Source organism: Pseudochaenichthys georgianus, chromosome 19 (genome assembly GCF_902827115.2).
Source record: "Pseudochaenichthys georgianus chromosome 19, fPseGeo1.2, whole genome shotgun sequence".
In the NCBI taxonomy this organism is placed as follows: domain Eukaryota; kingdom Metazoa; phylum Chordata; class Actinopteri; order Perciformes; family Channichthyidae; genus Pseudochaenichthys; species Pseudochaenichthys georgianus.
The window spans coordinates 27567420-27579488 of NC_047521.1; the positions used below are offsets into that span (position 1 = coordinate 27567420).

Sequence of the window (12069 nt, forward strand, 5' to 3'; positions counted from 1 at the left end):
ATATACACCTGAACATCAGCAGGAGAGGACTCTTTAAAGTAGAGACACTACATACTGATATACACCTGAACATCAGCAGGAGAGGACTCTTTAAAGTAGAGACACTACATACTGATATACACCTGAACATCAGCAGGAGAGGACTCTTTAAAGTAGAGACACTACATACTGATATACACCTGAACATCAGCAGAATAGGTTTTTTATGCATCCTGATCCACAAATAGCTGCTATTAGTCACACATTACCGCCTAAGTTAAATTAGCAATCTCCTTTTTGCCCCACCCACTTCTCAAAGAGGGTATCGAGTGTTTTAGCAGCTGCATTCTCCATTTAATGCCCAATGATAGGACATTGCTAAACATGAAACATCTTTCTACTCTTGGCTCCAGACCAACAGAGATAGCAGCCATGTAGGTACACCCCCCCTCTACATGTACTGATCACGGAGTAAAGCAGTGACTGCGCATTGTGTCACACCACGGTACTGAACATATCCCAGTGTACTCAGAGCCATGTGTCATCTCGCTGTGCAGTGACAGCGCCCCGGTTCACATCATTAGTTATTCAGCCAACGTATTTCCAAAACATTATTTATCACATAATTTCCTCCGTCATAAAGCAAACTCCCCGGTTTCAAATCGAGCGTGAAAAGCTGAGCTGAACATATCAAAGTGTACTCAGAGCCATTTGAGGCTCCATCAACATTTTGTGAATTCCATTTATCTTTTCTCAATCTATCCATCATGATTTACATCGAACACATCACAGAGACGGAAACCCAGCCGGGGACATGATTAACGGATAAACACTTGTCACTTTTTTGTCACGAGTTTTATTCTCGTTCCTTTTTATTTATCTGTCAGAAAACCCTCGTGGCTACAGTTTACCGGTGAAGCAGCTACAGGAAGAAAGATGTGGTTCACTGATGGAGATGGACTATTGAGTGTGTACAGGGCCGTTGCTAGCCAACACGAGGCCCCACGCAAAGGTATATGATGAGGCCCTCTGTTTCGCGGGGGGGGGGGGGGGACCGTGCCGCGCCACACTAATTGTGCTGCATAAGCGCATTTTTCGGCTCAGTTGAGGCCCCCTCCGCAAGATGTGGCCCCCTCCGCAAGGTGAGGCCCCCTCCGCAAGATGTGGCCCCCTCCGCAAGGTGAGGCCCCCTCCGCAAGGTGAGGCCCCCTCCGTAAGGTGAGGCCCCCTCCGCAAGGTGTGGCCCCCTCCGCAAGGTGAGGCCCCCTCCGTAAGGTGAGGCCCCCTCCGCAAGATGTGGCCCCCTCCGCAAGATGTGGCCCCCTCCGCAAGGTGAGGCCCCCTCCGCAAGGTGAGGCCCCCTCCGCAAGTTGTGGCCCCCTCCGCAAGATGTGGCCCCCTCCGCAAGGTGAGGCCCCCTCCGTAAGGTGAGGCCCCCTCCGCAAGATGTGGCCCCCTCCGCAAGGTGAGGCCCCCTCCGCAAGGTGAGGCCCCCTCCGCAAGGTGAGGCCCCACGCAGTCTGCATGATCTGCCTGTAGGGAGGGATGGCCCTGAGTGGGTACAGTCAAATGTAAAGAGTACTGGAAGTCCCACTTATGTCACCTTTTGCTTTGTTGACTGCCATTTTGAAGCCATACGTTTGGTACTTTGACCGACGCCATCTTGGTTTGTGAGACGAGAAGGTTTAATGAATTACCAGACATTATTGTGAACCCTTTATCGGGCGAGGAACCATGGTTGGGTTAGGGTTACCCAAACATGGCGTCCCCTCGCGACTCAGTGAGGTCGAGAAGCATGTGGTTTTCTCCCAGCCAATCAGCGAAGATCACTCCGCCATAGAGCGCGCCGTTGGGGAATTTGACCAATCAGCAGAGGCCTGGCACGGGTTAGGGTTAACCTCATAGCGTTAACATGCAAAGATGAACTTTCTTGAGGTGAAAACACAATGAAAAAGGTTAAAGTTCTTTGAACATTAACCTCAAATGGACATAAGCCCCGCCCTTAAGTAAACCCTGCTTTATTGTCTTTTTGACTCTAAATCGAACCATAACTACCAACATGTACATCATGCTATGATAAACTAGACTTCAAACTAAAGATTTAAACCAGGTTTACAGAAGTAATAAATCAAGTTAGAAGTAAGGACATTTTCTTATAGACTTCTACACAATACAAGTCCCTGCGTTATCGCCTATTTGACTCTAACTTAGGCCATAATTACCTAAATTATCCTCATTCGGTATTACACTAGATATGAAACAAGATATTGAAACCTCAAACTCGTTAGGAATATGTTTACTGATGTATTAAATCAAGTTAGAAGTAGGGACAGTTTCTCATAGACTGCTTTGGCCAAAAATCGTACCCTGCTTTATTTTTTATTTTACTCTAAATGGAACATATTTGCAAAACGAACATCATGCTGTTTGAAGAAGACTTGAAACTAGAGACTACGGCCTGAGGTAACAAATGAAGTGAGAAGAGGCTAATTTATTCGTAGACTTCTATATAATGTACTTATTTTTTATTCGCCCCTTTCTTTAAAAAGTGCTTGACTTTTCAGAATCAAAGTTTGACGGATAAATAACGATAGAAAGACAGACAGCAAAAGATGAAGGTGAGGTGAGGACAGGACGAGTTCAACTTTGGACACGGTTCCACATTCCTGAGCTTCCTTGCGTACTTTTCCCATTATAGCCATTTCTGGGTGGCATTATATCGAGTGTGTGTCCTAGCGACTGTTGCCTTTGTTTTGAAGGAGATGAAGCTGCAGCTGGATGTGTGTATCATTCATCTGGTGTATATCATTCATCTGGGTGCAATGGCACACACATTGATAAGAGAGGACGAGGTATAAAAGCTGCAGAAGTGTGTGTGTGTGTGTGTGTGTGTGTGTGTGTGTGTGTGTGTGTGTGTGTGTGTGTGTGTGTGTGTGTGTGTGTGTGTGTGTGTGTGTGTGTGTGTGTGTGTGTGTGTGTGTGTGTGTGTGTGTGTGTGTGTGTGTGTGTGTGTGTGTGTGTGTGTGTGTGTGTGTGTGTGTCGTATACATTTGGGTGCTTTTTATCATTGCATGTTTCACACAGTATGCAAGCTTGTCCTTGTAAACATACTGTATCCTTTAAACTAGATATTGAAGCCGTTCTGTCCTTGAGACAAACGTTTCCTGAGGTAACAAATCAAGTGAGAAGAGGCTCGTTTCTTTCGTAGACTTCTATGCAATTGGATCGGAAAGTAATCCGGTTACATTACTTTTCTATTGTGTTACTTAGATTAGGTAACTGATAACATTATTATACAGTTGACTCGTAGTTTTAACAGATTACATTATGGAAATGTTTTCGTAGACTTCGATACAATGGGCCCCGTCTGTTTTATTCTAAATGGGACCATCATTTATTAAATGAACATCATGCTGTATTGAAGAAGAGTTGAAGTTAGATATTGGGACCATGCTCTCTTTAGAAAAATCAAATCAAGTGAAAAGAGGAATTTTTTTTCGTAGACTTCTATGCAATTGGATCGGAAAGTAATCCGGTTACATTACTTTTATATTTTGTCACATAGATTAGGTTACTGATTATATGTTGTTTACAGGTGACCAGTAGTTTCAACATATTACATTATGGATAATTTTTCGTAGACTTCGATACAATGGGCCCCGTCTGTTTTAATCTAAATGGGACCGTCATTTATTAAATGAAAATCATGCTGTATTGAAGAAGAGTTGAAGTTAGATATTGGGACCATGCTCTCTTTAGAAAAATCAAATCAAGTGAAAAGAGGAATTTTTTTTCGTAGACTTCTATGCAATTGGATCGGAAAGTAATCCGGTTACATTACTTTTATATTTTGTCACATAGATTAGGTTACTGATTATATGTTGTTTACAGGTGACCAGTAGTTTCAACATATTACATTATGGATAATTGTTCGTAGACTTCGATACAATGGGCCCCGTCTGTTTTAATCTAAATAGGACCGGAATTTATTAAATGAACATCATGCTATATTGAAGAAGAGTTCAAATTAGATATTGGGACCATTCTCTCTTTAAAAAACTGTTTCCTGAGGTAACACATCAAGTGAAAAGAGGAACATTTTTTCATAGACTTCTATGCAATTGGATCGGAAAGTAATCCGGTTACAATACTTTTATATGTTGTCACTTAGATTAGGTTACTGATTATGTTGTTTACAGGTGACCAGTAGTTTCAACGGATTACATTATGGATACTTTTTCGTAGACTTCGATACAAAGGGACCTCACCCCAAAGCATACCCTGTGTTATCATCTATTTACTCTAAATGGGGCCGTCATTTAAAAATAACATCATGCTGGATAGAAGAAGAGTTGAAACTAGATATTGAAGCCGTTCTGTCCTTGAGACAAACGTTTCCGGAGGTAACAAATCAAGTGAAAAGAGGAAAACATTTTCGTAGACTTCTATGCAATTGGATCGGAAAGTAATCCGGTTACATTACTTATATATTTTGTTACTTAGATTAGATTACTGATTACATTTTTCTTCAGGTCATTTTGTACGTATTACATCTTTAAAGTAACCTTCCCAACCCTGTCTATATCAAGATGTATCCCATCAGAGGCTGTGTCTTGGACCTTGACTGCATCCCGCTGTGTAAATCTGCTTCTTTGTGCTTTTTGGGGAGGTCTCCTCACGCACATTCTCTCAAGGTCTCCCCTGCTTTTCATTTATTCAATCCCACTCCTTCCCCGCATCGACTTCATCAACGCTGGCACAGACTCTGACGCAAAGCAGCGCTCAACTTCCTGCCATTTCCCAATCGTTTTATTTGATACACGCCATTTCTCCTCGGCTGTTCTCTCCATTCCAGATGAGGCGAGACGGCTCGGTTTCCACTAAGCCTCATCTGGCTCTCATCAGATGCAGCAAGTGTTTCTGCATGGCCTGTGTTTCAACAGACATCATTCATCAGCCGCTTTTAAGTCTGTGTATGCAGCTCTGTCCGACGAAGAATTACCCTAATATTTGTATTGTATCGCTGTGGGGATTTATAGCATGTCTACAGCACTCAAACATGACTTTCTCCATCGGTATGATAATAACGACTCCGATAATCAGACTGGATGCAATTTGCTGTCACTTCATTATTCAGTCTGACGGTGTTGGCGTACGAGCCGCAGTCCGTCTGGAAGTCAGGAGTGTGTTGTGTTTTCGGTCGCGTCGACATCTTGGCATAGTTCAGCAGTATCGTTGCCAGGAGTGGTTAAAACATTAGTTTGGGAGGCGTGTGGCGCAGTGGGTTGTGCGTTGGTGTTCGCATCAGGGGGTCACAGGTTCAAACCCCACTGCAGTCAGCATGTTGATGTGTCCCTGAGTCGCTTCACCCCAAAGTGCTCCTGTTGGGATTGTCAACAGTGTTGAGTATGTAAGTCGCTTTGGATAAAAGCGTCTAACAAGTGACATGTAAAGTTTAACGTTGGAGAAATCAGGCTAATTAACTTTTCTTGCAGATATATTTCATTCCTCATTTGTATGTAGTGAGTGAGTGAATGTAAGTCTACAGCAGTGTTTCTCAAACTTTTTCATACCAAGGAACACTTAACCAATAAAAAAACACTCGCGGACCACCTAACTCCACAAATATCCAAAAACTAGGGCTGTCAAACGATTAAAATGTTTAATCAAATTAATCACAGCTTAAAAATTAATTAATCATGATTAATCACCATTCGAACTATGTCTAAAATATGCCATTTCTTTATGTATATTATACGTGTTGATTTCTATCAACGGGGGAGTACTTCAGGAAAGTCGACGGGGGGGGTCAGCTGTTTTAGCGCAGTTCTCCAGTGAAGGGGGGAGTCTCCCTCCGCAGCCGGTTGGCGTAGTTTTGGCACAGTTCCGTTGTACAGACCGACGTTAACAGCAGCCTGTCTGTGCACACGGAGACCGACTCTGTCGTCCGGTGATCTAACCGCCTTCTGGAAAAGCTTCACAAGTACGTCGGTACGCAAATGCGTTTTGTGACACAAGTGACGGTACGCATTTCAGATTACGCATTTCAGATTACGCACATAACCTGTGTACCAGTTATGTGCACCCAGATTGGCCAGAAGACATGATCAAAGCTGTTCTATTGAGAAGACGATCAATTCGTGACAAAAGTTTTCAAAACCGTGGCTACTGAAATCAATCTTACTAACTGCAGTCTGTGCAATTTACTCCGCGCGAGTTGGCAGACTTTATTTTGCTTACTTTAACATCATTTTTCATGGTGGGGCTAAGCCATTTCTTGGTATGGGTGTAGCCTACCCCAGCCATACCCTGGCGCTGCCACAGGAGGGATGTATGGGGCGGGCCATTCTGCACATGCGTTAAATGCGTTAAATATTTTAACACAATTAATTCAAAAGATTAATTACCGCCGTTAACGCGATAATTTTGACAGCATTACCAAAAACACATCATTTTTTACAAATCGCCTGAAAATTGTACAAACAAGTGGCAACATATGATGAAGGTGCTTATCTGGGCTATATCATGCAATCGAAAGTGAAACTTAAGCTCGTTCCATTGCGGAGATATTCCCGCGAGAGTGCTAAACACTTAAATAGATTTATTTATTTCAAATGTGAAATTTTACCAATATACTCACGGACCACTAGGGGGCGCTCACGGACCACCAGTGGTCCGCGAACCACACTTTGAGAAGCACTGGTCTACAGCCATGGTTAGCTTAGCATAACAACTTCTGCAGTGTCTCATTATCATACTTCCCTTAGTGTACTGCCATGCCGTGCACTGTGTTCACTCAGTGTGTGAATTTAAAATGTTTTGAGTTTATGAAAACCAATCGGCAAGCTAGCTAGCAACGTTATTGTTCGCACTACCAAAACCTTAGACTGCTCAATTAAGCCTATCACGGCTTCTTATCAAGAGCAGAGTAGTGACATCAGTTCAATTGTGAATTAAACAAATCTATACTGTATAGGGCTGTGTACTGGCGCAGTCGTGGGTTGTAAGGAAAGGGTAGTTAGCCAGCTAGCAGATCTGCAATAATATCGACAGTGCTTTTAAATGAGATAAACAGATAAACTAAACCGGTGTTATCCTTTTTAAACTTTGAGCGTGTAATTCATGCCTTTGTTTCAACTCGTTTAGATTATTGTAATGCACTTTATGCCGGCCTAAATAAGACTTCGCTGGCCCGCCTGCAGCTGGTACAAAACGCTGCGGCGCGGCTGCTCACAGGAACTCGCAAGTTTGACCGCATCACACCAGTTCTGGCTTCGCTCCACTGGCTTCCTGTCCAGAGTCCATTTTAAGATGTTATTGTTTGTTTTTAAATCTCCAATGGGCTGGCCCCAGAGTCCATCTCCGACCTCTTGCAGGTGTACACCCCCTCAAGGGCTTTGAGGTCGGCTGATCAGCTGCTGCTTGTAGTCCCAGAAACAAAGAGAAAGACCAGGGGAGAGCGAGCGGTCTCATCGGTAGCCCCCAGGCTCTGGAACCACCTGCCCCCCCCCTCGTGTTAAATTGTCGCCCACTCTTGAAGCTTTTAAGTCCCGCCTAAAGACCCACCTATTTTCCCTCGCCTCCCAGTCAGTCTGAGCTGTGTCATACCTATTTGTCTCTTTGGTGTCCCCTGGTCTCCCAGCTGTGTGCGTCATTCTTTAGTGTCCCAGCTGTGTGCGTCACTCTTTAGTGTCCCCTGGTCTCCCAGCTGTGTGCGTCACTCGTTAGTGTCCCCTGGTCTCCCAGCTGTGTGCGTCACTCTTTAGTGTCCCCTGGTCTCCCAGCTGTGTGCGTCACTCTTTAGTGTCCCCTGGTCTCCCAGCTGTGTGCGTCACTCTTTAGTGTCCCCTGGTCTCCCAGCTGTGTGCGTCACTCGTTAGTGTCCCCTGGTCTCCCAGCTGTGTGCGTCACTCTTTAGTGTCCCCTGGTCTCCCAGCTGTGTGTGTCACTCTTTAGTGTCCCCTGGTCTCCCAGCTGTGTGCGTCACTCTTTAGTGTCCCCTGGTCTCCCAGCTGTGTGCATCACTCTTTAGTGTCCCCTGGTCTCCCAGCTGTGTGCGTCACTCTTTAGTGTCCCAGCTGTGTGCGTCACTCTTTAGTGTCCCCTGGTCTCCCAGCTGTGTGCGTCACTCGTTAGTGTCCCCTGGTCTCCCAGCTGTGTGCGTCACTCTTTAGTGTCCCCTGGTCTCCCAGCTGTGTGCGTCACTCTTTAGTGTCCCCTGGTCTCCCAGCTGTGTGCGTCACTCTTTAGTGTCCCCTGGTCTCCCAGCTGTGTGTGTCACTCTTTAGTGTCCCCTGGTCTCCCAGCTGTGTGCGTCATTCTTTAGTGTCCCATCTGTGTGCGTCACTCTTTAGTGTCCCCTGGTCTCCCAGCTGTGTGCGTCACTCGTTAGTGTCCCCTGGTCTCCCAGCTGTGTGCGTCACTCTTTAGTGTCACCTGGTCTCCCAGCTGTATGCGTCACTCTTTAGTGTCCCCTGGTCTCCCAGCTGTGTGCGTCACTCTTTAGTGTCCCCTGGTCTCCCAGCTGTGTGCGTCACTCTTTAGTGTCCCCTGGTCTCCCAGCTGTGTGCGTCACTCTTTAGTGTCCCCTGGTCTCCCAGCTGTGTGCGTCACTCTTTAGTGTCCCAGCTGTGTGCATCACTCTTTAGTGTCCCCTGGTCTCCCAGCTGTGTGCGTCACTCTTTAGTGTCCCCTGGTCTCCCAGCTGTGTGCATCACTCTTTAGTGTCCCCTGGTCTCCCAGCTGTGTGCATCACTCTTTACTAAAGAGTGACGCACACAGCTGGGAGACCAGGGGACGCTAAAGAGTATTTAGTGTCCCCTGGTGTCCCAGCTGTGTGCGTCACTCTCTAGTGTCCCCTGGTCTCCCAGCTGTGTGCGTCACTCTTTAGTGTCCCCTGGTCTCCCAGCTGTGTGCATCACTCTTTAGTGTCCCCTGGTCTCCCAGCTGTGTGCGTCACTCTTTAGTGTCCCAGCTGTGTGCGTCACTCTTTAGTGTCCCCTGGTCTCCCAGCTGTGTGCGTCACTCGTTAGTGTCCCCTGGTCTCCCAGCTGTGTGCGTCACTCTTTAGTGTCCCCTGGTCTCCCAGCTGTGTGCGTCACTCTTTAGTGTCCCCTGGTCTCCCAGCTGTGTGCGTCACTCTTTAGTGTCCCCTGGTCTCCCAGCTGTGTGTGTCACTCTTTAGTGTCCCCTGGTCTCCCAGCTGTGTGCGTCATTCTTTAGTGTCCCAGCTGTGTGCGTCACTCTTTAGTGTCCCCTGATCTCCCAGCTGTGTGCGTCACTCGTTAGTGTCCCCTGGTCTCCCAGCTGTGTGCGTCACTCTTTAGTGTCCCCTGGTCTCCCAGCTGTGTGCGTCACTCTTTAGTGTCCCCTGGTCTCCCAGCTGTGTGCGTCACTCTTTAGTGTCCCCTGGTCTCCCAGCTGTGTGCGTCACTCTTTAGTGTCCCCTGGTCTCCCAGCTGTGTGCGTCACTCTTTAGTGTCCCAGCTGTGTGCATCACTCTTTAGTGTCCCCTGGTCTCCCAGCTGTGTGCGTCACTCTTTAGTGTCCCCTGGTCTCCCAGCTGTGTGCATCACTCTTTAGTGTCCCCTGGTCTCCCAGCTGTGTGCGTCACTCTTTAGTGTCCCCTGGTCTCCCAGCTGTGTGCATCACTCTTTACTAAAGAGTGACGCACACAGCTGGGAGACCAGGGGACGCTAAAGAGTATTTAGTGTCCCCTGGTGTCCCAGCTGTGTGCGTCACTCTCTAGTGTCCCCTGGTCTCCCAGCTGTGTGTGTCACTCTTTAGTGTCCCCTGGTCTCCCAGCTGTGTGCGTCACTCTTTAGTGTCCCCTGGTCTCCCAGCTGTGTGTGTCACTCTTTAGTGTCCCCTGGTCTCCCAGCTGTGTGCGTCATTCTTTAGTGTCCCAGCTGTGTGCGTCACTCTTTAGTGTCCCCTGATCTCCCAGCTGTGTGCGTCACTCGTTAGTGTCCCCTGGTCTCCCAGCTGTGTGCGTCACTCTTTAGTGTCCCCTGGTCTCCCAGCTGTGTGCGTCACTCTTTAGTGTCCCCTGGTCTCCCAGCTGTGTGCGTCACTCTTTAGTGTCCCCTGGTCTCCCAGCTGTGTGCGTCACTCTTTAGTGTCCCCTGGTCTCCCAGCTGTGTGCGTCACTCTTTAGTGTCCCCCGGTCTCCCAGCTGTGTGCATCACTCTTTAGTGTCCCCTGGTCTCCCAGCTGTGTGCGTCACTCTTTAGTGTCCCCTGGTCTCCCAGCTGTGTGCATCACTCTTTAGTGTCCCCTGGTCTCCCAGCTGTGTGCGTCACTCTTTAGTGTCCCCTGGTCTCCCAGCTGTGTGCGTCACTAAAGAGTGACGCACACAGCTGGGAGACCAGGGGACGCTAAAGAGTATTTAGTGTCCCCTGGTGTCCCAGCTGTGTGCGTCACTCTCTAGTGTCCCCTGGTCTCCCAGCTGTGTGCGTCACTCTTTAGTGTCCCCTGGTCTCCCAGCTGTGTGCGTCACTCTTTAGTGTCCCCTGGTCTCCCAGCTGTGTGCGTCACTCTTTAGTGTCCCCTGGTCTCCCAGCTGTGTGCATCACTCTTTAGTGTCCCCTGGTCTCCCAGCTGTGTGTGTCACTCTTTAGTGTCCCCTGGTCTCCCAGCTGTGTGCATCACTCTTTAGTGTCCCCTGGTCTCCCAGCTGTGTGCGTCACTCTTTAGTGTCCCCTGGTCTCCCAGCTGTGTGCATCACTCTTTAGTGTCCCCTGGTCTCCCAGCTGTGTGCGTCACTCTTTAGTGTCCCAGCTGTGTGCGTCACTCTTTAGTGTCCCCTGGTCTCTCAGCTGTGTGCGTCACTCTTTAGTGTCCCCTGGTCTCCCAGCTGTGTGCATCACTCTTTAGTGTCCCCTGGTCTCCCAGCTGTGTGCGTCACTCTTTAGTGTCCCCTGGTCTCCGTTGTGTTTGAGCAGTTTACCCGTTGACCTTCCCTCTATAGCCGCCGGCCATCTGTCAGCACCTGCTAAGTGTGTGAGTGCTCCTACTGGGACCCCCCTCACACACATTCATTAAGGGAGTTTCTAGCACTTAAGGTGACCGACATGCTTTTGCACACACACTACACACACACACACACACACACACACACACACACACACACACACACACACACACACAAGGACATGTGTTGCGATTTCGTCCGACAGACAGACTTGGAGTCGGTGCGAGGAGGGAATTCCTTCATCTGCACGCCCGCCTTCAAGATGTGCTCAGCATCTGCTCCACACACACACACACACACACACACACACACACACACACACACACACACACACACACACATATTTCAGGGATTGTAGCCTTTGCAGACTAAAACCTAACGAATAACCAACAGGAAAGGGAAACAGCTGAAGAGGGCCTCTGCTGAGCACTTCTTCCACCTCTGCTTTTGATTTCCAGAAGTGTGTGTGTGTGTGTGTGTGTGTGTGTGTGTGTGTGTGTGTGTGTGTGTGTGTGTGTGTGTGTGTGTGTGTGTGTGTGTGTGTGTGTGTGTGTGTGTGTGTGTGTGTGTGTGTGTGTGTGTGTGTGTGTGTGTGTGAGGGAGCCAGTGGATATATATTTATCCCACACACACACATTGCGTGCATTGCTGCAGTGCACACACACACACACACACACACACACACACACACACACACACACACACACACACACACACACACACACACACACACACACACACGCTACTGCAGTGTGTGTTCTAGATGAATAGAAAGCATATTGTCCGCAGCCTTCTCTAAAGGGGAACTCTGCACGTCAGAGGGTCAGTGGGGGGGGGGGGGCACGGAGAGCACGCCGTATTGAATCGGCCTCATGTTCCGTGTTTTATTCCCGGAGGCTGAAGCCGACCCCGCCGTGTGTGCTGTGCTTTCTGTTGCCGTGCTGACTCGTGTTTCTCTCCACACTTTGCAGGATGCTGGAATACTCGCTGGACCTGCAGAACGTCAGCTTCTCGGCGGTGAGGACGGTGCGCGTGCTGAGACCTCTGAGAGCCATCAACAGAGTGCCAAGTGAGTGCAACGACCAATCAGAGCTCAGCGCGCTTCGTCCTCCAATATC

General features: G+C 48.0%; 1 protein-coding gene across 1 annotated transcript in view; it reads left to right on the forward strand.

Annotated features, from left to right (window-relative positions):
* cacna1g (calcium channel, voltage-dependent, T type, alpha 1G subunit) overlaps positions 1–12069 on the forward strand; it is a 250441-nt gene that overhangs the window by 34930 nt on the left and 203442 nt on the right. The window contains exon 3 of the mRNA XM_034107161.2: positions 11923–12020. Within this exon, the coding sequence (XP_033963052.1) occupies positions 11923–12020 (98 nt within the window). The remainder of the gene's footprint in view (positions 1–11922; positions 12021–12069) is intronic.